Source organism: Pygocentrus nattereri, chromosome 12, assembly GCF_015220715.1.
Source record: "Pygocentrus nattereri isolate fPygNat1 chromosome 12, fPygNat1.pri, whole genome shotgun sequence".
NCBI classification, from domain to species: domain Eukaryota; kingdom Metazoa; phylum Chordata; class Actinopteri; order Characiformes; family Serrasalmidae; genus Pygocentrus; species Pygocentrus nattereri.
The window spans coordinates 26,884,324-26,912,005 of NC_051222.1; the positions used below are offsets into that span (position 1 = coordinate 26,884,324).

At 41.5% G+C, this 27,682-nt stretch overlaps 1 protein-coding gene across 7 annotated transcripts in view; it reads left to right on the plus strand.

Annotated features, from left to right (window-relative positions):
- The first annotated feature begins 2,866 nt into the window (after positions 1-2,866).
- Positions 2,867-27,682, plus strand: part of vps8 (VPS8 subunit of CORVET complex) — a 170,254-nt gene continuing 145,438 nt past the window's right edge. For 2 of the 7 annotated variants that reach the window (XM_037543384.1, XM_037543390.1), the window contains exons 1-10: positions 10,195-10,419; positions 11,438-11,506; positions 15,530-15,660; positions 17,083-17,179; positions 18,129-18,161; positions 18,269-18,323; positions 19,511-19,516; positions 21,542-21,666; positions 24,581-24,667; positions 24,778-24,845. In XM_037543384.1, the coding sequence (XP_037399281.1) occupies positions 10,345-10,419; positions 11,438-11,506; positions 15,530-15,660; positions 17,083-17,179; positions 18,129-18,161; positions 18,269-18,323; positions 19,511-19,516; positions 21,542-21,666; positions 24,581-24,667; positions 24,778-24,845 (746 nt within the window). In that variant the 5' untranslated portion in view covers positions 10,195-10,344. The other 5 variants (XM_037543387.1, XM_037543389.1, XM_037543388.1 and 2 more) reach the window with 5 other exon arrangements.

Consider the following 27,682-nt stretch of genomic DNA (forward strand, 5'->3'; position numbering starts at 1 on the left):
ATCTGTCGTGTTAACTCATCTATATGCTTGTCCTTCTGGGGCCTTTGTAGATAAATGGGTCTTTATGGCCATATGGTGTGCTTTTTGAAGGCTGCCAGCTGGTGCCAGGTAGAAATTGCTTCATGCAGATCAAGGATCAGCTTCTCTGGGCCAAAATCTGGTAGACTAGATGTGATAAGAGGAAGTTAGACCTCAGATTATTTTTGGTCGATACTAAATATGGATGCACAATGATATTGGAATCATCTGCATCAGCAGATATAATTGTTTTAAAAAATATATTTATATACATGATATGTATATTTATTGTCACATTGTCAAGCTTAAGTTAACCCGGTTCCCCACCCCAACTCATTACGCTGACTTACTGAACGAGGACCATATCTTTCAGAACCCTGTCCATTTTGCTAGCTATCGCTGACATGCTCATAGAGATGTGGCGCTGTTCTACGACATTACAGAAAGTTTAGCAGGTGGTTAATAAGCTGATAATAATAAATGGACAAAACTAAAACTTAGTAAGTAGAGACACAACTTCTGAGATTTTCTTGTGGCCCCTTTAGCGACACTCCCCCTTCCATAGCCCAGTTTTGAGAACCGCTGGTTAAGGTGATGCTAAGCTAATGTGCTATAAAGTCTGGATTCTACTGCACTTTAACACTGTACAATACATTTGTCCATAATGTTAATAGGATAAGGCGGAAAAAGTCTCAATTTCTAGCTTTTCTAAATGTGTGTAGCCACATCAGCATCAGTATCTGGGCTTGATTACTGGATGGTTGGTAAATCTGGAAAAATGTTTTTTTCTTTCCATTATGTTCCTCACACTTTACTATAAGGGAGGATGATGAACCAACTAGCCTAGTTCATTGAAACTACCATAAGCAGAGAGATAAATATGAAACTTTTATACACAACACATTTTATACACAGCACTTGATAACTGACCGTGCATTTAACTGCCTAGCTGATGGTGCACCACTGATGATCTTACAGTGTTGCATTGGCTAATTAACCACAGGCCTACTTTTCACAGCACTGAGACTAGATACCTGAGCCAAACTGTTGAGGATGATCTTATTGTGTTTTTGCCTTTTTCAGTATTACATTTTGTTTTCTTTCCCCTGGTTAACTTTATCTAGCTTGTTAGCTAGATATCACATTACTGTAAGAAATCCAGTGTTAAATGCTATTCACCCTGGTAGAGTTGGATTGACAGTCAGTAGTGTTGGGGATGTCTGGTGTTGGGGTTGGAATACAAACAATAGCAGGAATCTTAAATGCACCAAAGTGTTTGTTATGAACAGCACTAGTGTGTGTGTGATGATATACACTGTAAGTGTCCTTCTAACACTATTTAATGTCGTATTAAAACTGAAAGATCAACAGTGTTTTTACTCTCTGTAGATTGAGACTACATGGATCATTCTATTGCATTAGTTTAAACTGCAGTTCCACAGTAAAAAACTGCTAAAAATTGCTAAAAAAGAATTAAGTAGTCAAACCATACATACTTAGAAGGATTATGTTATGATATATTTAAACCTCCAAATCCGAGGCCATGGTTCTCAGGCGGGAAAGGGTGGAGAGCCCTCTCTGGGTTGGGGATGAGCTCTTGCCTCAAGTGGAGGAGTTTAAGTATCTCGAGGTCTTGTTCACGAGTGATGGTACAAGGGAGCGGGAGATTGACAGGCGGATTGGTGCTGGGTCAGCAGTGATCCGGGCTCTTTACCGGTCTGTTGTGGTAAAGAAAGAGCTGAGCCATAAGGCAAGGCTCTCGATTTACTGGTCGATCTACGTTCCCACCCTCACCTATGGTCATGAGCTTTGGGTAATGACCGAAAGAACGAGATCGCGAATGCAAGCGGCCGAAATGAGTTTCCTCCGCAGGGTGTCTGGACTCTCCCTTAGAGATAGGGTGAGAAGTTCGGTCATCCGGGAGGGACTCAGAGTAGAGCCGCTGTTTCTCCACATCGAGAGGAGTCAGCTGAGGTGGTGGACGTCTCCCTTGGGTGGTGTCACAGGCAAGTCCACCCGGGAGGAGACCCCGGGGAAGACCCAGGACATGCTGGCGTGACTATATAGCCCAGCTGGCCTAAGAGTGCCTCGGAATCCCCCCAGGGAGCTAGTGGAAGTGGCTGGGGAAAGGGAGGTCTGGGCCTCATTGCTTAGGATGCTGCCCCCGCGACCCGAACCCCAGACAAGCGGAAGATGATGGATGGATGGATGGATGGATGGATGGATGGATGGATGGATATTTAAACCCAAGATATTTTTTGAGCCCTTGTGCAATTTTGGTAAAAATTATATAAGCATTAGCATATAATATGGCATTGTATGATACCCTGTATTTTAAATTAAGCAGTCACTAAAACATGAGTAAAGTATAGTTTGGGTTGTTAGTGTAAAAGGCTGTACAACAAAATAGAAAACAGATTAATTGACAATCTAAAAAAAGGGTGGAATGTTTAATATATGGGTTTTCACTGAAAGGGCTCAGGTGAAATAGCAATAAATTAAAGATATACAAAAATCATCACTTATAAGGTGCTTTAGGGAAGTGGCTGTGCTAAACTCTAAATTCCAACTTGTGGATATAATAGCTTTTTCAAATTTTTAAAAATATTTTTTATATTTTTCTTTTAAAGTGAAGTAAAAAAAATCAGTTAAATAAAACTTGATTTAGAAAATGCGGTCCAATTTCTCTTATGTCAAACATAAAGTGTTTAGTATTTTCCTGTATCATGTCTTCCCCCCTTTGGGAAGACTCCACTTGGACTCTCCCTGGCTCTGCCCACTGTCCTCCTCTCTCACACACCTGCAGCTCATTTGGACTCATCAAGACTGCCACTTAACCCCTTTTCCAGTATTTGTGTGGTCTCCGTTTTCATTACCCGAGTTCTGAGCTTTTTTCTTGTGTTTGGGTTCCCCTGGTTTTGTGGCTCTGCCTCTTATCTTGCCTGCCTGTGTGTTGACCCCTGCCTGCTATGGCTGTGAGTATCATCTTGTCCTTAGTGAAGTTACTTTGCACTTGTAACCTGCCTCAGCCCTACCAGACTACATCCCTGTTCTTCATGGTAAGTAGTTAGATCCCATTATTTTGATGTAAATGTTCTCGGCAGTCTAAAAATCAGTGTGTAGCATAAATAACTGTCTTTACCAATTACACTTACTGTAACTAAACCTGTTTTAATGAGATTTGTTTTTATTTGTATTTATTTCAGGTGTTGAGCTGTGTTTGCTAGTTATGTAGTGCTTTTTGTATTTTTGTTATGTTTAAAATTAGCTACAATTGTTGCTATTAAAACACTTGGTGAGGTTCTGGTAGTGTTCATTAGGGGGAAATGGGGTTTGCCATGTCTACATATCAGGTTTAGAACATCTAAGTGTACCATGAGGTGTGATGGCAGTAATTTTTGTAAATGCCATTCATTTGTCACAGAGAAACCTGCTTGGATGCACTTCCTAATATGAGCCTTGTAAGGTCCTGTCTGACTTCATTGAGCTTCAAATGCTGTTCTAGACAGCAAATCATGTCTTTTCATATATGAAAATGGGCCACAAAATGTAGAATATTAATCCTATCAGATTTCAGTGTCTTCTAAAACAGGTCAAATGCAGAAAGAACCTTCTAATCCTAAGAACTCACTTTCTGCTTGGAGTTCTAAGGCTTTATCTGGCAAAGCATGAAAAGTAATGATTTTGAAGGAGCCCAGTTTGTAGTCGTAACTTGTCTTAAAACATATAATCAGTGTATGTTCCTGCATTATCAAAGCTAAATGTATGCATTCTGCTGTTTGAAGTCATTTAAAAAAAAAAAGGAACAAATTCTTATTCAAAAAAAAGCATTGAAGATCAAATCCAAAAGTCTGTACCATGTATTTTGTCCAGTGCAGAGGTCAGTTTTGGGTAGGAACCATTAGTTTAGTGCCCTTTAGACAGAAACCAGCTACTGTAATGAGCTGTCCCAGCAAGTAAATGTAACAGGTTACTATAAAGGCAGAATAAGGTTTTGGTTTTATACCAGAAACTTTGACTCTAATGAGCCAAATTGACCTCTTTTGGCAGAAAAAAAGAATGCATGGATTAATGAAAATTTGTTTGTTTTAATTAAGACCCCATCAATTCAAACGTCTATAAAGTTAAGGCTTAATATTTGTAAAAATTGAGAGATTAAAAAAGACAATTTCAGCTTAAATGCTTCACACAATGTTATGAGGTTGTCACAGAATAAGTGTGAATTTGATTTTGACGAATGTTATAACCTTGTAATTCCAAGGGGACTATGTCAAATGGCAGTCATTTATGACTCTTCGAGCAGTCAGAAATCTGGGTGGAAGGGGTGTCTTAGGCCCACACCGCCTCCCCCTTCCTACACTTTTAATAATGTGCATGAAATCAAGTTGTCCCAGAATTGTCATCTGGGCACATCCCTAATGATAACCTCTATCAATACTTCTTTTGACCCACAGTGTCTGCAGATGCTGTTCTGTGGCTGTTGCCCTTCTAAGCAATGAAGGTCAGTATTCTGGCAGGGGTAGACCAGTCCTAGATCAGTGTGCGGGGAGCATCTTCCAGACTTGGGCTGCAAATGCCATGCTGTCTTTGGCCTCTTCTCCATTCTCCTTTAAAGCCAAGTGGTAGGGCTGTTACTGAGCATCCATCTGTTAGTGGAAATGCATCCATCTCTGAAGCTGTGAAGTCTATTCCACGTCCTGACTACCTCTGGCACAAAGCAGTAAGCTGTCCTTGTTTCAGACAAGACAACGATGCATTACAGTGATGAATACGCAGCAGGTACGATCAAGTTCATAGACTATGGCTAATATAAGACCACTTAGTCTTGTGCTGAGATGCTTTATTATATTCTATTTGAGGTTTTTTCCCCACCTCAACTGCAACAAAAAACCCTGCAGTCAAGGTAAAATGGCAACTCAAGTGCCTTGTCAGGAAGCGGCGCAGCATCTGCTTGACGGGCGTTTTTCATACGCCCACGGCCAAGTGCAGGAAAGGAGTCGAGGTAAATGGCAGCCATGCAAGCACTATCAACAGTGTACAACGCAAATGCTCTTCTTTCAACACCCCAATGACAAGGGTGACATTTAGCTGCTAGCTTTGCCACACTTCTGCTCAAGAAGCTGGCGCCAAGGTCAGCTCATTAAGCAGTGGACGGGGCTGGTGCAGTTCTGATATGCAGTGTACATAATCCACCATAGCTCTCATGTAATATAAAGACTTGGTAGTGTCACTATCCTGCTGTTTCCCTTATTAAATAAGAGTGGCGCTCTGCTCTGAAGTCCAACTGCGGAGAGCTGCCTCTTTTGGAGGAGTTCTTAACATTTATCAATGTCAGTGTCACTCAGTGGTTCATGTACATAGTCAGAGTAGTTGGATATGAAATGGTTTAATTGTAGAGGAACGTGGACTCTGATTTCTTTAGTGGTGGTGATGGGAACAAGGGGTTGTGACCTTTTTTTCTATCCAATAACGGTGAACCTACAGGTGCTGTATGATTGTGATGGTACAAACACGCACACATCGTCTAAGCCACTGGAGCCTGTCCCAGCTGTCATTGGACAGAAAGGACAGAAAACAGGATGCACCCTGGACAAGTCACCAGTCCATTGCTGGGCATGTAATGATGGTAGTAAGTGGTAAATCTGAGAGAGAGGCGGGGGGGATTTTAAATGCTGAAACCTTCTCAACTATTGTAGAACGCAACCTCGGGCATCAGGCAGCGTATTTCTAACCACTTGATGCAAAAGCTTTCTGTGAGGGAGCTTTTAGACATTCACTGCTGTGTAATTCTCTGGGACACATTCACATCAAGCCACTCTGAATGACTTTACATCTTGACTAATTATGCAAGAATTTCATAGGATTGTTTTCTTCACAACTGATGGAAGTTGGAAAAAGAGGGTGGCCTGGTTGGCTTCGTAACTTGATAAGAAATTGGCATTGTTGCGGTAGCAGGCCAGTTTGATGAAGTTGCTTATAAATGAGTTTCAGCATTGATGACTAAAGTGTTTATGACTGCTTTTTAAAGCCTGTGAGACTACTGCAATGTACAATGAAGGACAACAGAATTATCCTCACTCAGTGATGCCCACCTTTTAAGGAATTGCTTTTCTTGGTGGAAGAAGTCACAAATTAACTAAATGATGCATAAACACTTGTCTGCCATCATTGTGCATCACTTCATGACCTACACACCCCTTACCTGTAATGTAATGCGCAGCCTCTTGACTTACTGCTTTATCATTTTAAAACCGTTTGGTCGCCAACCGACTTTTACCAAACTGAGAATTCAAAGCTGATTGTGAGCAAAAGTATGATGACTACATGTAGTTCAAAACATGCAATGTGTAGCTATACACAATTTCAGCACTCCACTTTGGCCTGTTCTTTATATTATACTAAATGTTTACTAGAGCTGAATGGGTTAAAAGACCATGAAGGGAGATCCACCGTCACACTAATGATCACAGAAAGGATTTTCTAGGGTTTGTTAGATTCTAATCAGGAGTTTGTATTGAACTGAAGGAGCATCGTTGTAATGACCTTCCAGTCTCCAGAGCTCCTCATTAGTCTTCATGGTCTGCTTTCTGTTCATAGGCAGGGTTTCTTTGGAGATGTGCTCGGTGTGAGACGTTATGGCAGATCCTGGCACTGGGAGACTCTTGATGTTAATAGAACTGAGCGTCTGCCTTTCGACTCGTGGGAAGAAACAAACATTGACGAAGCTGTGGGTGTGAAGACATTTTCATGAAGGCTACAAAGCATTTGAAGGGTAATGAGAAATGGCAGCAATAAGTCTTCACTGAGAAAGGGAGTTTACTTGATTTAAATGTGTAAATTATTTCCACATGAATTAGACAAAGGAGTTATTGTCTGTTATTTACTTTCAGTGCTAAGTATGTTGAGGTAATATTTTAGTTAGGAACTCTTCAAAAAAGGGCTACCTGGGTTCTTTGGGTGGTTTTATAGAGGAACTACCTTTTGACTGTATCTTCTCCCCCCCCCACCCCTTATATCTACTTGTTTGACTACTGCTTTTGGTACATAATTCACCTGCTTACCTTACTCCAGCTTCAGTGTTAAGAGGCAGAGCTAATCTGTAGGATATGTGAATGTGGTGGGTTTTGTGACAAAGTGAGTTTTTGCATCTGAGCTTCTGTATGTGGACTGTATGGGCTTGAAGTATTTGAGACTTGGTGTTTTGCATACATCAAATTCTTTTGTTTTGTTTTTTAAAAGAAATTTCACAATATGGGCCCTTTAAAAAGGTTCTTTGTAGTTACACCTCCCACTTATGAATGTTCTCTAAAGTTCTATTGCTACAAGCTTGACATAATAGCAGAGCCCCTTTTCTGTGTTCCACAGAACCATTTTCAAAAAGGTTCTATATAAAAGTGTAAAACATTCTCCGTCAATCTGAAGAACCATTTCACCATGCCAAGCTTGAAATGGTTCTAAATAGAACCACTGCCTGCATCTCTTAAGGAACCATCTTTTAAAAACTACAAGGAGTCTCTTTTTTTTTTTCTTTTTTCCAAATTTTAGAATCGTTTAGTGAAGACATCAAAACTGTAAACCAACAGTTTGTTTTATCTATAAAATACTGTTCAAACTTCTTGGGCAGCTACTGAAGAATGAATAGTACAAAGATTTTTATTTTAAGTTGACGTGTTTATGCCAATAGTTATAAGAACAGGTCATGGGTCATTGGCTTCTCCCTGCACGCTGTTGTGTATGAAAATGAGGTGTGAAATGTGCTTTCCTGGAGAAGCTTGGGAGTTGTTCACAGTGGTGGTGATGGGAACCAGACATGTGCGTTTAACGCCTCTAAAGCTCCCCCACTCAGTATTTACGTGAGATGATCATGACCACGCTCTCTGAGAACTGAAGACAATTCCACGAGTACGTCCCCGGCACTGTGTCTCGGCCTACTCAACCGCCTCAAAGTCTCCAATCAGCTCCTCCAGACGGGCCGGCTCAGGTGCGCTGAGAGCAGAGAGCACGCTGAGCAGTGCAGGGCAGGGGGCCTCCAGGGGCAGGGGGCCTCCAGGAGCAGGGCTGAGAAACACTGGTGTGGACTACGTCGTGGTTCACTTTGAACCGTAAACGCGAAAACTCAAAGTGGCAGCCGTTTAGGCGTTGGAAATGGTCTGTTACTGCTGGATGTGCCCGTAAGTGTGCAGCATGTGGCGAACATGCATTTCCCCACTAACTTAACCCGGATGATGTGCTAATCTGGCCAGAGCTACATTCACCATGTACCGCATCCCGAAATGCAGCGTGGTGATTTCAGGAGGACGGAACCACTGACTTCACCAAAGGGATGTTGCAGCTCTTTCTCTGCACTAATAATGGCAAAATGAAAATGTGTTCAAGTGGAAGCCACAAGCTGTTCCTCTTCTGGCCTTGAGGTGGGATTGCTTACTGGTTTTATGTGTGGATGGATGGTGTGAAAGGCAGGTGTCCCGGTCAAAGCTGCGACCAGGCCGCGATGCTGACCGTTTACTCTGAGACGCAGAGCTTATTTTCTGAATCAGCGTCGCTGTCTGGTGCCTCTTCAACTGCTGTAGTTCCTGTAATAAACACAAGGGGGCAGCAGAACACTGTACCTTTCCAGTGGCCCGTTTAAGCGTTTGATTCTCTTGATGAGCAGTGTGAGTGATGAAGGCCTCGTCTACAGCACGGGGACTGTGAGGGCAGCAGCCAGAAGAGTTCAACAGTAAAAAGAAGAAATTGATTCGAGTCTGTGTGAAGCAGCAAAAACAAAACAAAAAAGCAGGAGGAGGAGAAGGGCAACCTGGGTTTTATATGTTTATCTGAAGTGGTCTATATTTGTTTTTCTATATGTGGTGGCTTGTATGTATTTTCGTACATGAAATTATCTATAGTTGTGTATTTGTTGTATTTTAATGTTTAAATTAATTCTCTATCGTTTTTAACAATCTGTACATACACATGCATGTATGTATGTATGTATGTATGTATGTATGTATGTATGTATGTATGTATGTATGTATCACAATATAACTCCAAGTAAATCAAACTTCTGTGAAATCAAACTGTCCACTTCATCAGTGTTGCTTCCTGACAATCAGTTTCACAGCTGTTGTGCAAATGGAATAAACAACAGGTGGAAATTATTGTTAATTAGCAAGACACACTCAATATAGGAGTGGTTCTGCAGGTGGGACCACAGACCACTTCTCAGTACCTTTCTGCTTTCCGGCTGATGTTTTGGTCACTTTTGAATGTTGGTGGTGCTTTCACACTCGTGGTAGCATGAGATGGACTCTACAACCCACACAAGTGGCTCAGGTAGTGCCGCTCATCCAGAATGGCACATCAATGCGAAATTCATGGCATTTCTTTGGAGAGACGCACAGCCCTCCATGTGCTCGCCAGAGTTAGCCGGACTGCCATTAGGTACCGAGATGAGATCCTCAGACCCCCTGTGAGACCATATGCTGGTGCGGTTGGTCCTGGGTTCCTCCTAATGCAGGACAATGCTAGACCTCATGTGGCTAGAGTGTGTCAGCAGTTCCTGCAAGATGAAGGCATTGAAGCTTTGGACTGGCCCGCCTGTTCCCCAGACCTGAATCCAATTGAGCACATCTGGAACATCATGTCTCGCTCCATCCACCAACGTCACGTGCACCACAGACTGTCCAGGAGTTGGCAGATGCTTTAGTCCAGGTCTGGGAGGAGATCCCTCAGGAGACCATCTGCCACCTCATCAGGAGCATGCCCAGGTGTTGTAGGGAGGTCATACAGGCACGTGGAGGCCACACACAATACTGAGCCTCATTTTGACTTGTTTTAAGGATAACACATCAAAGTTGGATCAGCCTGTAGTGTGTTTTTCCACTTTAATTTTGTGTGTGACTCCAAATCCAGGCCTCCACTGGTTAATAAATTTGATTTCCATTGATTTTTGTGTGATTTTTGTTGTCAGCACATTCAACTTTGTACAAAACAAAGTATTCAATGAGAATATTTCATTCATTCAGATCTAGGATGTGTTATTTGTGTGTTCCCTTTATTTGAGCAGTGTATATTATGTAATTTATGTTCTATTTTCTACTAATTTTATTAGTAATAATCTCAATAATATTAATTTCTGTGAGCGTAGACTAACAGAGGAAGTTATGTTTTGACGTCAGGTCACAGGGGCGACGTCACTTCCGATAGAAACAAGGATGTGCAGCGCAGTTTGTGGGCGCTGATTGTGTGTTGTTGTTGTTACTGTGTGTGTTTATTGTGTGAGTGTGTGTGTGTGTGTGTGTGTGTGTGTGTGTGTATGTATGAGTGAGCGGCCGGTGGGCTTTAATGATGTCCGAGTCTCCGGACACTCGCAGTCTGGTGTCTGCGTCCTCGCAGGCCAATTTAATGGAAATAGACGCGGTGAGTTCCGCCGCCGCCGCCGGGTCCGCTCGTTCTGCCGGTGCTGCTCATCAGTCGGGCTCGCCGGCGCTGTAGCGGGCGTGTGGGGGTATCGGGCTCTTCGCGGTGGTCGTCTTGCCTCGGCGTCGTCGTTTAACTGAAACTCGCTGAATAACGCGCGGTAGTGCAGACAAGCCCAGCCCAGCCCAGCCTCGCTGTAGCTGCCGCAGCTGGGCTGTCGGTTTAGTGGAGAGTTTGGCGGAACGGATCAGATGCAGATGAACTCTGCGCTCATGAAGTTTCCGAGCCCGTGTTTCTTTGGTGCTGCTGCATTAGATTAAACAGTGACATCCACTGTAGGTCCAAAAACGGGTTGCTGCCTGTTCATCTAACGTTTCTTCCTAAATAAAGAGCAGGTAAAATAGACTTTCTCCCCACTTTGCTGCAGTAACCGCCTCTACTCTTCAGAGAAGCCTTTACTCTAGATGTTGGAACATCGCTGTGAGGATCTGATGGAAAAAGCAGTTCCCCTGCTCCACAGCCCAACGTTGGGGGCTTTATACCCCTCCAGCTGACGCTTGGCATTGGGTATGATGACCTTATGCTCACGTGCAGCTGCTCCAGAGGGTCTCATTAGTATGTGCACTGTTAAACGTCTGTGTCAGCAGTGGGAGCACCTAAAAGTGGCTGAATTCACTAATTAAGAGTGTCTGAATGCTTTGGGTGTTTATTGATAAAAGTATTGCTTACATACTACATCAGGCTTTTATTCTGTCTAAAAGAGGAACATTCAAGATTAAATAGCTGTTGGTTTAGGTTAAAGTTTTATTCCTCCTGTCTGAAACGCAGCTATTTCTTGTGTTACTGCTCCATGACTGAATGGCACAACAGATCGTTTTTTGTATGTTTCCAATTGGAGCTTTGTGTTGTACGTAGGCTTTTTTGTGCATATATATTGGGAAAGATCAAAAACACTGTAGCCAACTATCCGTTTCTACTGAAGTCACTGTAATTAAATCTAACATGTTTTTCGTCACAGATTGACGACAAGGAGTTTGACATCCCTCAAGTGGACACGCCGCCAACTCTAGAGAGTATTCTGAATGAGGTCAGTCGGTGCTTTGCTCTTCATCTCTGCACAGTTATTCATATCTAGATTGATGGCTGAATTTGTGAAACTGTCAATGGCAAGGGTTGGTGCGTATGTATCACTGGTCAGATTAACACAGTGTTCACTTTACCCCAGATGTGCTCCATTTTCCAAGGCACGTTTGGTGTTATAGTGCTTCTTTAATTTTGCACTGTATCTTCAAGACAAGTATAGCTAACAATGAATGAGTCAAGTCAAGAGGCTTTTATTGTCATTCCATCTGTGTACAAGTACGCAGTGGAGTGAAACTACTTTCCTCCAGGAACATCGCGGTGCAACAAGGAACAAAAGTACAAAGTGCGAACGTGCAGACATCGTGTGCAAACAAAAAATTAAACTGGAAACAATAAATACGATTAATTAAAAGGACATTAGACACAGTAAACAGACAGGACAGGGCAGCACCGACACAGCACTCATTCTGGAGATGAGGTAGTGGAATAAGGTGCAGAGATATTAACATGCTGTGATCTGTGAGTCACGCAGTCAGATGACAGACATAAACACAGCAGTTACTGAGGTAGAAAAACCTGAGTAAACAGTGAAAACGGTGTAGCAGCAATGATCCAGACAGTGCAAGTAGAGCATCAAGAGAGTTGTGTGTGTGTGTGTGTGTGTGTGTGTGTGTGTGTGTGTGTGTATGTGTGTGTGTGTGTGTGTGTGAGAAGGGGGGTGGGGGTTAGCGCAGTCCTTGTGAGTTTAAAAACCTGACTGCTTGAGGAATAAAGCTGTTGCAGGTGGTGATGGTGCGGTGCACTTGTGGTCTGAGGCGGTGCAGTTCCCAAACCAACCAATGATGCAGCTGCTCAGGATGCTCTCCACAGTCCCCCTGTAGAACATAGTGAGGATGGGAGGGGGGAGATGAGCCTTCTTCAGTAGCGCTGCTGGGCTTTCTTGGCTATGGAGTTGGTGTTGAGGGAGCAGGTGAGGTTCTCTGATGTGGACACCGAGGAACTTGGTGCTCCTGACGATTTCCGCAGCAGAGCCACTGATGTTCAGTGGGGGGTGGTCACCTCACACTTCGGAAGTCAACAACCATCTCCTGAGTTTTGTCTACATTCAGAGACAGGTTGTTGGCTCCACACCAGTCCATTAGCTGCTGCACCTCCTCTCTGTACGCTGACTCGTCGTTCTTGCTGATCAGACCCACCACAGTTGTGTCATTAGTGAACTTGATGATGTGGTTTGAGCTGTACTTTGCAGCACAGTCATGATTCAGCAGAGTTAACAGCAGTGGACTGAGCACACAGGCCTGAGGGGCACCGGTGCTCAGTGTGGTGGTGCTGGAGATGTTATTTCCTATCCTGACTAACTGAGGTCTCTCAGATAGGAAATCCAGGATCCAGTTACAGAGGGAAGTGTTCAGGCCCAGCAGTCTCAGTTTTCTAAACAGCTGCTGAGGAATAATGGTGTTGAATGCTGAACTGAAGTCTATGAACAGCATTCTGATGTAGGTTTCTTTATTGTCTAGGTGGGCGAGAGCCAGGTGGAGTGTGGTGGAGATGGCGTTGTCTGTTGAGCACTTGGGCTGGTATGCAAATTGCAGTGGGTCCAGTGAAGGAGGAAGCTGGTCTTTAATGTGCCTCATGACAAGCCTCTCAAAGCACTTCATGATGATGGGAGTGAGTGCAACGGGACGGTAGTCATTGAGGCAGGACACTAGAAACTTCTTCGGCACAGGGATGATGATGGTGGACTTGAATCACGTTGGGACGACTGCAGTGCTCAGAGATGTTGAATATGTCCATGAGAACATCAGCCAGCTGTTCGGCACATTCTCTGAGCACTCTGTCTGGTATGCTGTTGGATCCTGGTGCTTTTCGTGGGTTGACTCTGTAGAGTTCTCTGCACATCAGCAGTGGACAGACACAGTACCTTTGTACTGGTTTTCCTCACCGTCGTACTGTTCTGTGCCTCAAATCGAGCATAGAAGTCATTAAGCGCGTCTGGAAGGGAGGCATCACTGTCACAAGCAGGTGGAGGTGACTTGTAGTTGGTGATGGCCTGGATGCCCTGCCACATGTGCTGTGTGTCAGCAGTGTTTTGAAAATGATCATGGATCCTTGGCTCTTGCCACCCTGAGGCCTTGGCTTGAAAGCCTTGTCACGGCTTCTCAGCAGCGTGCGCACCTCTGCAGTCATCCATGGTTTCTGGTTGGGGTGAGTTGTGATGGATTTGGAGACAGTAACATCATCAATGCACTTGCTGACGTAGCCAGTCGCTGATGTAGCCAGTCACTGGTTCCGTGTACTCCTCCAGGTTGATGGAGTCACCAGTAGTTGCTGCTACTCTGAATATCTCCCAGTCAGTGTGCACAAAACAGTCCTGAAGAGCAGAGAGAGCTCCTGGCGGCCAGGTTCTCACTTGCTTCTGGTCTGGTTTGGCACGTCTGATGAGCGGTCTGTATGCTGGGATGAGTTTCACAGAGATGTGGTCTGAGTAGCCGTAGTGGGGGCGGGGCTCAGCCCTGTACATGCCAGGGATGTTTTTGTAAACAAGATCCAGCATGTTAACCCCATGGGTTGCAAAGTCCACATACTGATCATCTGGGTTTGTGTTCTGGAGGTCACTGATTTGCGCTGTACAGCTCGTTCAGTGCGGCATGAGCATTAGCACTGGGAGCTATATACACCGCTATTATATACAGTGAACTCGGCTCTCTAGGCAAATAAAGTGGCCTGGCACTGACAATCACAAACTCCACCAGCGGTGAGCAGTGACTAGAGACTAGTGCCGCGTTTTTACACCATTCAGTGTTGATGTAAACACACAGGCCTCCACCTCGAGTCTTGCAGCACAGCTTAGCATCTCTGTCCACACGAAAGCACAACAGGCCGTCGAGCTGAACGGCTGAGTTCGGAGTGGAGCTCGTCATCCACATCTCCGTAAAAACGAAAACACAGCAGTCCCTGAACTCACGCTGGGTAGCCCGCTGAATCCGGAGTAAAAAAAAAAAAAGGTTATACTTATATGAAACGGCTTATATGAAGGCTTATGCTCCATTAGCACTGTGCAAGCTTCGTGACTAAATGTCTTAAACCATGCTGGGTTGTTCGGTAATCTCTAATAGACTTGTGTATGTGGTTTCTGACACTGTATAACATCCTGTTATCTCAGAAAATGAATAAAAATATGAAGCATAGCCAAAAGGCAGAGTTGGTGACGTGACATGAGTGAGGTTTTTATCAATTTAACATGTTCCTGTGCATATCTAGTGTTACACTGCTTAAATACTAATTGGAACCACAGCTAATAGTTGATGTTTCTGGCTAGTGTTTCTCAAATCGTTCCTCAGGAACCTCCGCAATCCACATTTTTGCTCTAAACCAGTTCCAAATACTCCTGAACTAAGCCATTAAGAACACGGAATACTTGGTTCTAGTACAGGTTTATTGCTGGGTTAGAGCAGAATTTCAGACGTCTGTTTTTCACCCTTTTCTAAGGATTTTAAAAGTCAGGAAAAAAAAAAACACGATGCTAAAATTTGTCTGTGCTGCAGCGAGTCAACCTGTAAAGCCTGAAATAATAATTTAAAAGACAATTGTCGGCTTTCAAAGGGCTTTTGCATACCACGTCGTGCATCTTTTACAAATTAATGTCAAACACAGGCTCAAAAAAAGGACTGGCTTGATGTTTAGGTCTCACATACAAAATCAACATTATACTCATGAAGATATGATGACTGTAGTAGATAATTCACTCACATCTTTGGCCAAGTTCTCTTTGAATGCTCTTTCAGTGTGCTCACACTCATCACATTCATCCACTTGAGATCTGAAGCAGAACCCAGGCTACGAAATGTTCTTCTGTATGTTCCATGCTTTACACGTTTCTCCAATTTGCATAGTGCAGCTTTAAGTAGCAGATTTATCATGTCAGGTGGAATTGTTCAGGTCTGGGATTGAAAACCACTTGCAGTGTTTTCTGTCACTGTAATTTTTTTATGCTCAGTCTTATTGTTTTGTTTGATCTGGAGTGTAGCCTGAGGATGAGGATGAACCCTTCATCCTCGAGGACACCTGCCTGCTGAACACAGAAAACATTGACGCTCATTCCTGCGAGACCTCCTCTCTTGCCAGCTCTGACAGCGGAGACCGAGCACACCTGAAAAGGTGTGTTATCCCTTCCTTGGACATGCAGAGGCAACGTCACATTTGTGTGGTTGACCTTTGAGGTCTACAGATAAAGGGGTATTCTGGCATAGAATTAGTGTTTGTTATTTGCACCTCTCATTCTCCTCAGTTTCACAGTTCTTATCCATCATGTTTTCTCACTGCAGTATGCAAATTAGTGATGCAGCATTAACCGCAATTGGTCAGCCTTTTCTGCTCCACTTTTAGGATGCATCATGACAACGGGGTTTTCTTATTCTTTAAACCAGGAAATCTTACTCTAGAAACTGCTGTAGCAGCCAGTAGGCATTTTAACAGCAGACACATCAATGGTTACATTTTTCACTTTGGCCATAATGCTTCTTTAAATGTTGAATTTCATTTACGTGATAAAATTACATAATGTACATGCATAATAAAAATGTAAACATCAATGTAAATGTATTTGATCAGGTTTTTTATTAAAGATTTCACAACATACAAAAGACCAACAATCCAATACCCCCAAACCCACCCATCACACCTAACCATCCCACCCACCCTCCAGACCTACCCCAGCAAAAAAACTTTTTTTTTTTTATAAAAAACTGAAATATTGTAACTTAAAATAAATACATGTTATGGAGCTACGTCTTCAGCTTCCATTTTATCCATATAAGACAAGAATGGCTGCCAAATCCTATAAAATCTCTGTACAGATCCTTAAAGAGAATGTCTCATCTTCTCTAACTTGAGGTATTGCATAACCTCTTTGATCCACTAAAAATAATTAGGGGGGAAGAGGGTCTTTCCACCTAAGCAATATTAATCGCCTAGCCAGCAGAATACAAAAAGCCAATATGTTGCATTCATAATTATTTAGTTGGGTATCTGGTGGTATAACACTGAATAATGCAGTATATGGAGAGTAGCTTATTGGTTCTTCCAGAATTTTGGAGAGAGTAAAAAAAAAAAAAAAAGATTTCCAAAGTTGATATAATTTTGGACATATCCAAAACATTGCTTGCAAGTAGAGTCCATATCAGGTCTAATTTTGGACAGTCAAAATTTACACCAATGAAGTTGATGTACTACCTTGAATTGTATATTATTCAAATTTCAATTTGAATCAATTTGTCCGAGTCTGTCTTCAAGTTTAGCGTCTACACTTTTGACAGAATTTCTCTGCTTGAGAGTGAGAAATAATTAACCTAAAACCACAAAAGGCAGTCATAGTGTTCATTGGCACCACAGGGAGCCAATAAGGGCTAAAGCATAGAATAGGGAGGCTTATTCTGTCCATGGGCTTTTTATTGCTGTTTTATTTATCATCATTTATCATTTTTAATATTTATTTATCATTTACAATGAATTGATTTTAAATGGGCTACAGAGTGGTAACTGATTACTGATACTTGTTTGTGTGTCTGTGTTGTCCTGCAGGAGGAGGAAAGCAGTAGAGACTAATGCTACAGTTCATGGATCAGTTCTGAAACACAGTGTGCTGAAAGGCATTTCAGCTCAGATCGTCTCTGCTGCTGTGAGTACATTCATATTAGATTTGTGTTGTACTGGCCTGTTTATTGCCACCTGCTGATCTATCACAATCCTGAACTACTTCAAATAACCTTAAAGGGGTACCCCACTGTTACCCGTTCTTCTGTTCTTTTTCAAACACACTTAGAATTCAGCAGCCGCCTCTTGGCTTCTATTATTATCAGTAAACATTTATGCGAAGCATATTTTGGTAGAGCAGTTACATGAATTTAAATCAGATGTGTTTATAAAAGAAGCTGTAAGTTGTTTGTTTAGAGATGGGTCTAGTTTTACTGCACCAAGGATTTCTGGTCATTTGTTTCCAAACCAAAACCAGAAAACCTTCAGCAAAGTGAAAGTAATTAGACCTGCTTTTATGCTCTCTTACTCCAGCATTCAGAAGCTTAAAAAAAGCATAAAACCTCATAAGAACAGCTCTGATGAGACATTTTTTCAGTCTGTCTCACTGCACTTTTTGAGGGAAGTGGATGCAGTTTCAAATTTGTGTTGCATGAGTTTTAAACGCTTATTCATGCAATTCAGCAGCTGCCTCTCTGTGATAAGTTCGTTTTGTTTCAGCATATTTTAGGTTTTTTTTTTTCCTAAGCAGAATAAGGAAATACAAGCTACAAACTAATAAAAACACAAGCTAAGGAAAATAAATAAATAAAAGTCTGTGGCCTTTGACAGTATGATACACATGCAGCTGTTCGACATTGTTAAGTTCCAGAGAATTCCTTTAAAATACCCTGAGCTGTTATGCCTGTTAAAGCTGTATTGAGTGAATAGCTCAGCACAACGTGATATAATAGACATGCTCTATTCTGCTCTGTTCTAATCCGTCTTGAACACAGCTTTAGACCGGTGTTTAAATGGCAGTCAAATGTTATTTTTGACGCTGCAGATGTTGGATCGTTAAAATTTTAGGCTCTGTTATTTTCTTCTCTTTCTAGGACAAAGTTGATGCAGGCTTACCAACGGCTATCGTAAGCTTTTGTCTTCTGAGACACAATCTTATTGATTTATTTATGTATTTTTGTGTTTGGCCCCACCTTCATTAATAAGTTTATAAATACGCTGGTTGTATTTTTAGACGGTGTCCAATGTCATCGCTGTGGGAACATCTCATGGCCTAGCCCTCGTGTTTGGTAAGTGTTAATACCATAATTTAAAAAAAATATATATATATTTTTTTTTCATTTTGAAGGTGGTCTAGGCCAAAGTTTCATCAGTATGATAAATTGCATCATAATATGCCTCTCTGAACATGGATATATCATCAGTACTATAAAAACACTGCCTCGGTGTTTTAAAAATAAACCCACCAATTTCAAGAAAAGCATAACTGGTCAAGTGTACTTGGATTTAATGCTTTACAGTACACAATGTTATGTAAAACCATTTTACTCAAAGTTCTTGTTAGTGTTTTTAATATTGGTATTTCCTGATGCACTGCGTCTACTCTAACCTCAGAGAATCTAAGGGTGGGTTGCACTAACAAGGATTAAATTGAACCGAGTTTAGAGTTAAATGAACAAATCCCCAATTAGGTTTTAATTTAAACAGTTGTGTTGCACCACTTAATTGTAAACATGGATTAACAAATCTGCTATTAAAGCTTCAATCTGCGATTAAAACACGGATTTTGATGGTGTGCCATGATGGATTTGTCAGCATAACTAAACAGCAACAATATTACTCTCAACACTAATCTTTATAGTTTTTTTCTTCATTTTTGAGTGAACACTAATAGCTACAACAGCTAAGAGCTACATCAAAAACAGGTCTCACAGGCAAAGAGGGAATGTGTACATTTAACCAGTCTGTCATTGGACCCGGTGCCAGGGGGAGGTGTTTAGCCAAAGTTTTGTGCACCTAGATTATTAGATGAACCTCATTTAATCCCTGGTGCAACTCAGCCTGAATATCATGATGCATATCGTAAAAATATCTTTAATTCAGTTCGTCATGATCATGAAATTTGTACTGCTGAATAAAGAACAAACTTTTTTTGTTCATTGTATGCAGCTAATAAAATGCAAACCTAAAGTAGCCAGATTGGCTGATAAGAGGTCTTGCTTCCTACCTGTCAGTACTTAGTAGCTCTGTTAAATTGCCCACCCCTATTTTCTGTTTGTTGTATATAGCATCATTACACAGTTTGCACCCAAACAGTAATGACCCAAATTAACACCATCAGTGCTTTTTAAAACTTTTACCCATGTTTAACAGTTTTTTTCCCTGTATTATTACATTTTACGTGCATATTTTTATTGTATCATAAACTATGTTGGACTGTCTTTCTGCCTTGGCTTGTCTTTGGTGGAATGATCAGGAAAAGGTAAAGTAACCCTATTGTAATGTATGTAAGCAGCAGTCACCCTCTCCAGTACCTTAATGATGGCTATGGATGATCAGCATGCCCCAGACTGGCTGTGTGTGTTTGGAGCTTGTGCTATACGGTTGGAGAGGAGTTCTTCCTTCATAGCATGCTCTTTTGGCTGCTGAGCTTGTGTGCTGGTGTATCACTTCCATTACTCAAATATGAGTCCAGAACACTTAAAGAAGTAGTTTAAAGAACAGAATCAAATTTGTGCTCTATTTCACCCTTAACTCATATGTGGTTTATCATCAAAGACACTTTGTTGCCTGAAATGTATTTAGTTTTGCACTAGAAATACAAAGCCAATATGTCGAGTCTCGGGTCTTCAGTAGAGAATTTTAATTTCGATTTCTTGTTAGCAGCATTGCAGCGTACAAGAGTAAGGTCTGATACGACCTCACATAATAAGGCTTTCATCTTCAATCTGAAGGAGAGAAATGAAGCGCTACATTTTAAAGGAAAGAGGCAAAACAATTTGAAACAGTCAGTATCAGTGGCAGGAGCAGTATAGCTACTGTAATAGCCAAGTTTTAGTAAGTTTTAAAGGACTGTAATCTGTAAAACAACTAAAACTTCAATTAGATTAGCAGACAACTTAAAAAATAACAAAATTAGGAAATGTGCTAGATAGTATACTTGCTGTCCAAACTACCTGCAGGAGTTGTTTTGCTCTTTTCCTTACTCACTAGATTTTACTGCATATGACACTTTATTCTCTGCTGTAGATTTTTTGATAATTAAATGGTCATTATTTGAAGCTATATCAAAGCTGCAGGTGAAGTCAACACGCCACTTCAGTTCAAATTGCTGACTGGAGTTTCCATCTCCGCTTGCAGCTAATGCAGGCTATGTAGACCAGTGCCTGAATCACACCCTTGTGTGGTGTTGGGGTCAGTGGGACCCATTTACAGTGTTTGCCAAAATAAAAAATGTGATTTAAGTTATTCCAACCTCAGATAACTTGGACTTTGCTCATTTTTATGAAGAACATAGAAAATAACAAATTTTTAATGACTTCACGTTGTAACCCCTACACATTTCTTTTATGCATATGATGTTGGGATGAACCCATGAGGAATAAAAGTGTGGAGGTGCTGTGTCCTTCACTCTGTTCTCCTCATACATGGCCTGCTATATATGTGAGGGTGTGTGTGTCTCTGTGTGTGTCTCTGTGTGTGTCTCTGTGTGTGTCTCTGTGTGTGTCTCTGTGTGTGTCTCTGTGTGTGTCTCTGTGTGTGTGTATGTGAGAGGGTGGACGACATGGATAGGTTGCTGACTGGCTACAGCTGCTAAAAGAGAACCTTATGCTGAATAACTTCTTAAACATCAGTTTTTCTGTTTTACATAAATTATGGCTGCATTGATTTAAAAACAAAAACAACGCAATGCAGTGGGTCCACCAGACCCACTAAATAACAAAGACATGAACACCACATAAAGGTTAAATACACTTGCTTAAGCTGTTTCTGACTACAACAATAGACAGAAGTATGAACAAAAAATTGTCATGCAGTTTCAGAAACCACATAAGCAAGTCAGTTTTGGCATTACTTAAAATTTTGAGACAGATTATGGAAATGTGTGATTTGGGTATGCAGTTTGCCCAGTACATTACTTGTTAAATACATTAGCTTTGTAGCTCCAGTGCAGAACTATAGAAGCAAACCTCCAGACATGTCTTGACAGCTTTTCAGTAACTGTTTAAATTGGATTATTTTGCTGAACTGTTGCTTTAAGTGTTCTTTGGGGCTGAGCATCAAAGATGCAGAGGATTTTTTTCATGTTAAGCTGTTCCTTTTAAAAACCTGTTGATTTATTTTTTTCCTCCTTGGCTGGCTGTGATGTGTGGTGCTAGTATGAAGGAAGGTGTCACATTTCTTTTATTGCTTGGATGACACATTGAGACTCTTGCCTGTGACACTTTTGCTTCAGAATCTTGGAAAGTGTTGCATCAAGGTGTTATGTATATTATGGTAATTTCAGATCAGAACCAGGCACTGAGGCTGTGTCTGGGTACCACGGCAACGGGCGCTGAGTATGGCGCTGTGTCAGCCCTCAGTATTAACCATGACTGCACACGGCTGCTGTGTGGCTTCGCTAAAGGACAGGTGCGTAAAAACATGCACGTTTGTTTCTGCAGAATTCTGTGTCTGCATATGCAGTCTGACAAGAAAGTACTTAAACAATATTCTTAAGGAGGATGTTTAGTAGGGGCTTACTAATTGACTTCATAGGCCATGAATTTGAATTTTATAAAATTAAAGTTGATTTATTCAGCGAAAAATCGAATGTACACAATTTTCCTCTCACCCCAAATCTGGCCCTTTTTTCCCCATCCCAGTTTTCTCCTCAGGTTAATCATTGCTAATTCCAAACACTAGTTAGGTCTTCCCTGTTACCCAATGCTTACACACTGGAAAGTGTAAAGGCTAGCATGAGCTTCCTCTGAGTCAAATGAAGTACCAGCACATTTCAAACTGCTGCTAGCGCCTCATTAGACAGATCAACACGCTTGGAGGAGAACGTTAACTGCCAGTTCTGTTAGCTACAAATTATGTTCTTTTGGATTCCGAACCGCAGATTTCTGTGGCTTCACTGGAGATCAAGCTCATTATCTTCCAACCATAAGGCCCTTTTGTTCTCACTGGAATGCCTATGGTACGTGCTCACTTGCTCTTTTTCTCAACACATTCCACGCTGGAGCTTTTAAGCTCGCCGCTGGTGTGAATTTGTGTCATTATGGAAATGAATGAACCATATTGAACATATCTGGAGCACTAAACCATCTTGACACACAGACGTTTTCAGTGACACCAAAATCTAGACACTGTGCTTTTTCTGATTTTGTCATTTTCAGAGTGCACCAGTCGTCCACACAAGCTAGAAAGCTAGCTTTAAGTTAGCTTCAATTCAAATTTTGTCTTCCCACTTGAACCATGTACAATTTATGCAATCATGTCTTCCCTTCAGATTTTCATTGTAAACAGTTCTGTATAAAACCAGATATTTTCATTATCATGCAAAACTGTCAAGGATTCAAAGGAAAAGACATCCTGGTGTTGCCCCTCTATTCTCTGAGAAAGTTAAGTTTGTGCTGTTTGTGGCTAAACGCAGTGTGGCTGCGTTCGTTGGAATAAAGCAGTTGAACTTTTTCCTTTTTTGATGAGGCACATTTTGCTGCACCACAGACTGTCGTGCACCACACGATGCGGCAGAGCTCCCCACAAAAACGTGTATCATTAGTGGCCGGAATTCTGTCTCTCCAAGTCCTTATTGGAAAGCATGTCCACTCAGAGCTAAACTTAGCAGCAGTTACACTGTATTGCCAAAAGTGTTCACTCACCTAACCAAATCATTGAATTCAGGTGTTCCAACCACTTAAATGGCCACAGGTATATAAAACCAAGCACCTAGGCATGCAGACTGCTTTCCAGTGTGGTAATGCGATGGGATGCCATGTGTTCAAGTCCATTTGTGAAATTTCCTCACTACTAAATATTCCACAGTCAACTGTCAGTGGGATTATAACAAAGTGGAAGTGATTGGGAACGACAGCAACTCAGCCACGAAGTGGTCGGCCACGTAAAATGACAGCGTGGGGTCAGCGGATGCTGAGACGCATAGTGCGCAGAGGTCACCAACTTTCTGCAGAGTCAGTTGCTACAGACCTCCAAACTTCATGTGGCCTTCAAATTAGCTCAAGAACAGCGTAGAGAGCTTCATGGAATGAGATTTCATGGCCGAGCAGCGGCATTCAAGCCTTACATCACCAAGCGAAATGCAAAGCGTCGAATGCAGTGGTGTAAAGTGCCGCCACTGGACTCTAGAGCAGTGGAGACGTGTTCTCTGGAGTGATGAATCACGCTTCTCCATCTGGCAATCTGATGAACGAGTCTGGGTTTGGTGGTTGCCAGGAGACGGTACTTGTCTGACTGCATTGTGCCAAGTGTAAAGTTTGGTGGAGGGGGGATTATGGTGTGGGTTGTTTTTCAGGAGTTGGGCTCGGCCCCTTAATTCCAGTAAAAGAAACTCTTAAGGCTTCAACAGACCAAGAGATTTTGGACAATTTCATGCCCTTCCTGTTCCCACATGACTGTGCACCAGTGCACAAAGCAAGGTCCATAAAGACATGGATGAGCGAGTCTGGTGTGGAAGAACTTGACTGGCCTGCAGAGTCCTGACCTCAACCCAATAGAACACCTTTGGGATGAATCAGAGTGGAGACTGTGAGCCAGACCTTCTCGTCCAACATCAGTATCTTTCCTCACAAATGTGCTTCTGGAAGAACGGTCAAAAATTCCCATAAACACACTCCTAACCCTTATGCAAAGCCTTCCCAGATGAGTTGAAGCTGTTATAGCTGCAAAGGGTGGGCCGACATCATATTAAACCCTGTAGATTAAGAATGGGATGTCACTCAAGTTCATATGCGTGTGAAGCCAGATGAGCAAATTCTTTTTTGGAAATATTTCCAGTCATACAAGCCCAGGCTCCAATTGACGTAAATGAGGAGAGACCTATAAAACTGAAACTGATGGCCAGGCTTAATTATTTCCAATCACACAAAATTTGACAAAAATGGCATAAACAGTTGGCAGCTTTTGACTCAAAAACCACATACATAATATTTTTTTAGGCTGTTCTGGCTATTGTGTTTGCATATGTCTTCACAGTCTGTCTGGTTCAGATTTCAAACAGTGAAGTGCCTTAATCTCCTTTATAAAGTCTCTGATTCTGTTCACTAAGCCTTCTAGTTAGAACACAAGTACAGACATTGGGTCATGTCCTTGTCTGTACTTTGGGCAGTTATGAGGCTCAAAGATGTCCTGGCTGATCAGCTTCATTTGGGGAAAGACGACAATTGTGTTAATTAGATTTTTCTTAAGAAGTTTCTTTTGTTACTATTCAGTTACACGTCCAGATTCCTTTGAGAGTTCTACTACTGCTGCCAAATTAAATTCAACCACTGCTTGTCACACTGTCTGCTTGATCTCTTCACTGTCTCCTCCTTCTGTCAATCAGATCACCATGTGGGACTTGGCCAACGGGAAGCTGCTGCGCACCATCACAGACGCCCACCCACCTGGGACGGCTATTTTACACATCAAGGTAGATTGTCTGATTATTTATTTACTTTAATTTTTTTCTAAACTTGAGTAGGAAAGTATGAAACTTCTATTTCTTATTCATTCTCTTTTTTTTTTTCCTCTCTTCTTCAGTTCACAGATCTCCCAACACTAGCTGTGTGCAATGACAGCGGTGGCTCTGTGTTTGAACTTTCATTCAGGTAGGAAAGCACAGGAGCGGAGCACCAGACCTTTCCACTCAAAGGCTTCTGTTATCACTCTGCTCCAGCTCCACTCCGGATTTTCTGTTTCTTTCTTATATTTTATGTCTTGAACTTATGGACAAGACACCAAACACTTCATTTTATGAATTATGTTATTTATGCACATAATTAAACTAAAAATGAATTGAACATTTTGTGAGACACAAGGATTTTTTGGATGGTATAAGCTTGACGTGTTGGCCCAATTGCAAGCCAGGAAACTTCTGAGCATAAACAAATGCACATGCTTTTAACACAGCCTTATATATTCAGTTCATATATCCAGTTTAGGTTGAATATGAATAGCTGTTGTGCAAGTCACTGCCACATCATGGAGGTTAATTAGTGTGGGGGAAAAAACAAGCTGGTTTGTGGGATAGAACAGTATTTAAGTGATTTAGGAAAGAGAAAAAAATACACATGCTCCTTTCCAAAAAGCTGCTCTGCTGTCTCGGCAAAATCACCCACTCCATACTGATTACATACTCTGCACAGTACCCGCTTCAGTACTGACCAGAGTGCAGTTATTGCACATTTATGCCTTACAGCTCGCCTTAATATTACATTTTTTTTTTAAAATACTTTTTTGTTCCCCTCTTCCTTTTGCCCCTAGTCCCCCATCAATGTACATATTTTTGATTGTTTATTGAAAAATATTTGCCCATTTTGAATTTGATGCCAGCAACACAGTGGCATCAAATTAAAAATGGGCAAATATACACATGCAAATAAATGCTCCCTCACTCTGACCCACCCATCCATCCGCCTTCAGCTGGAAAACTGACTCCTTAATGTTAACATAGATAAAACAAAAGATAAACACCATTCAAAGTCAATGACAACTTATTATATACATACATGCATATGTAGATATACTCACATCTATGCCTACACACTCCACCACGTGTTTGAAAAAAAAAAAAAAACCTCATGCATTTAACAGTTCACTAACGTTACCAGCCACGTTGTCCAATCTTTGAGTTGATGAAGCCTTAGCATTATGTATTCTAGCAGTAGAGCTCTCAATCATAACTATATCATGAAAATAAAATAACCACTACCTACTATGCTTTATGAGGGGCATCCAACACTGAACTATCAGGTTTTGCTGTGGTAAAACCAGCAATATATACATAAATATATTCATTTATTGTTATTGTTTGTCAGTGAGCTGTAGATGTCAATCATCATTAAGAAGCGATAAAATTGGTTGAAGGAAAATGTCCTTTCCTGTAAGTTTAGAAAGTATAGAAGTCACTTTCCTCCAAAATCAGCCTTTGGACAACCAGGTATCCCTAGAGGAAAAAATGTTCAGTTTGGTTGTTTTGTTTATTTTGTGCACTGAAGTCTTTAAATAGACTTTATTCTTTCCCCCAACATTGTCACATTGCCTGTTTTGGTTGGTGTCAGTTGCAGTGCGTACTTTCAGGACTGATCCTCGGGACCCCCCATGCAGTTCATGTTTGTCCTCCAACCCATCTTGTACAGGGATATGTGAAAATTGTGGACGCCGAGAACCACTGCACTATTTTATGTTGACTGGCAGGGGGCAGTAGAGTATTGTCCAAAACCCCTGCCCTCATACAGTCACACATACTGACTTTACACGTTCATCTGAGATGTCTGAATGTGATGTATGGGCACCAGTGTTAATCCTGTGGTTTTACATTACAGTGATATCCATTATTTTAGTTTTGTGGGAAAATCTGATTGCAGTTTTTTTCCTCTTATCTTTTATGTTACACTCTAATCTTTGTGTATGTACATGCATCCATGATGTAAGCTGTGGATATTGTATTTTTATTGTAGTATACTGTTGATTAGATTAAGTAAAATGAAATGAATTAAAAGTGAATCCATAAAATTGATTTGATGGAACAATAACAAACCCTGCAGAGCCTTTTGAAAATCTCAAAATACTTTATTGTAAGAATAGAGCGATGAAATTTAAAATATACATTTTCATGCAAACTGCCAACGTATAAGTGCCCGTCCATTGAGAAGGTGCATTTGTCAATTTAACCAAGCTTCACCCAGTAATATTGGCAGCTCTAAGGTGATATGGATGTAAACGGTGTTGAATGTGGTGTGTTATTACCAAACATTGAGAGAAATCTCACATGCTAGACTGTTTTTCATGTGGCCTGTTTTCTGCTGTGGAATCTAACCATTTTTCCCTCACAATGATCTTATTTCAATGATTTTTTAGGAACCCATACAGTGCATCATGATCTTATTACACCACAGGCCCATTAAATTTAACTGTATAGATACTGTTCAGAAGGTTTTAAAAAATAATAATACACTGCACATATTAATGTGAACGTTGGAGCTACTTACACAGCAGTGAAACATGGTGATAGACCACGTAGGGCTAATAGATCATTAATGTGATTGGTGCCTGCAATATGCAGTTTATTTTGTGCGCCATAAACATACTTTATTGCTCTTATAAAGGATTAACTGGAATTACAGGTCCAGTCTGTGTGTTTGCTCACACCTCTTTAGGGTTAGACTACTGATGCTTCTTGAGAATCTCTGCTCTAACCCAAGCCTGTGTGTGTGTGTGTGTGTGTGTGTGTGTGTTTCTGCGGAGCTGCTGAGTGATGAGGCTGCTGTTCATCATTTTGTCCACTTACTGTCCACTCCTCATGCAGCAGAGAGTAATGAGTTGCTGCAGTCTGCTGAAGGCCTTTCACGTCATTTAATTTTGACCTCTCGTTTATTCTTATTTTTCTCCCTCTCTTTTTCTCTATATATTTTTGTGTGGGTGGGTGGGTGGACATATTATACAC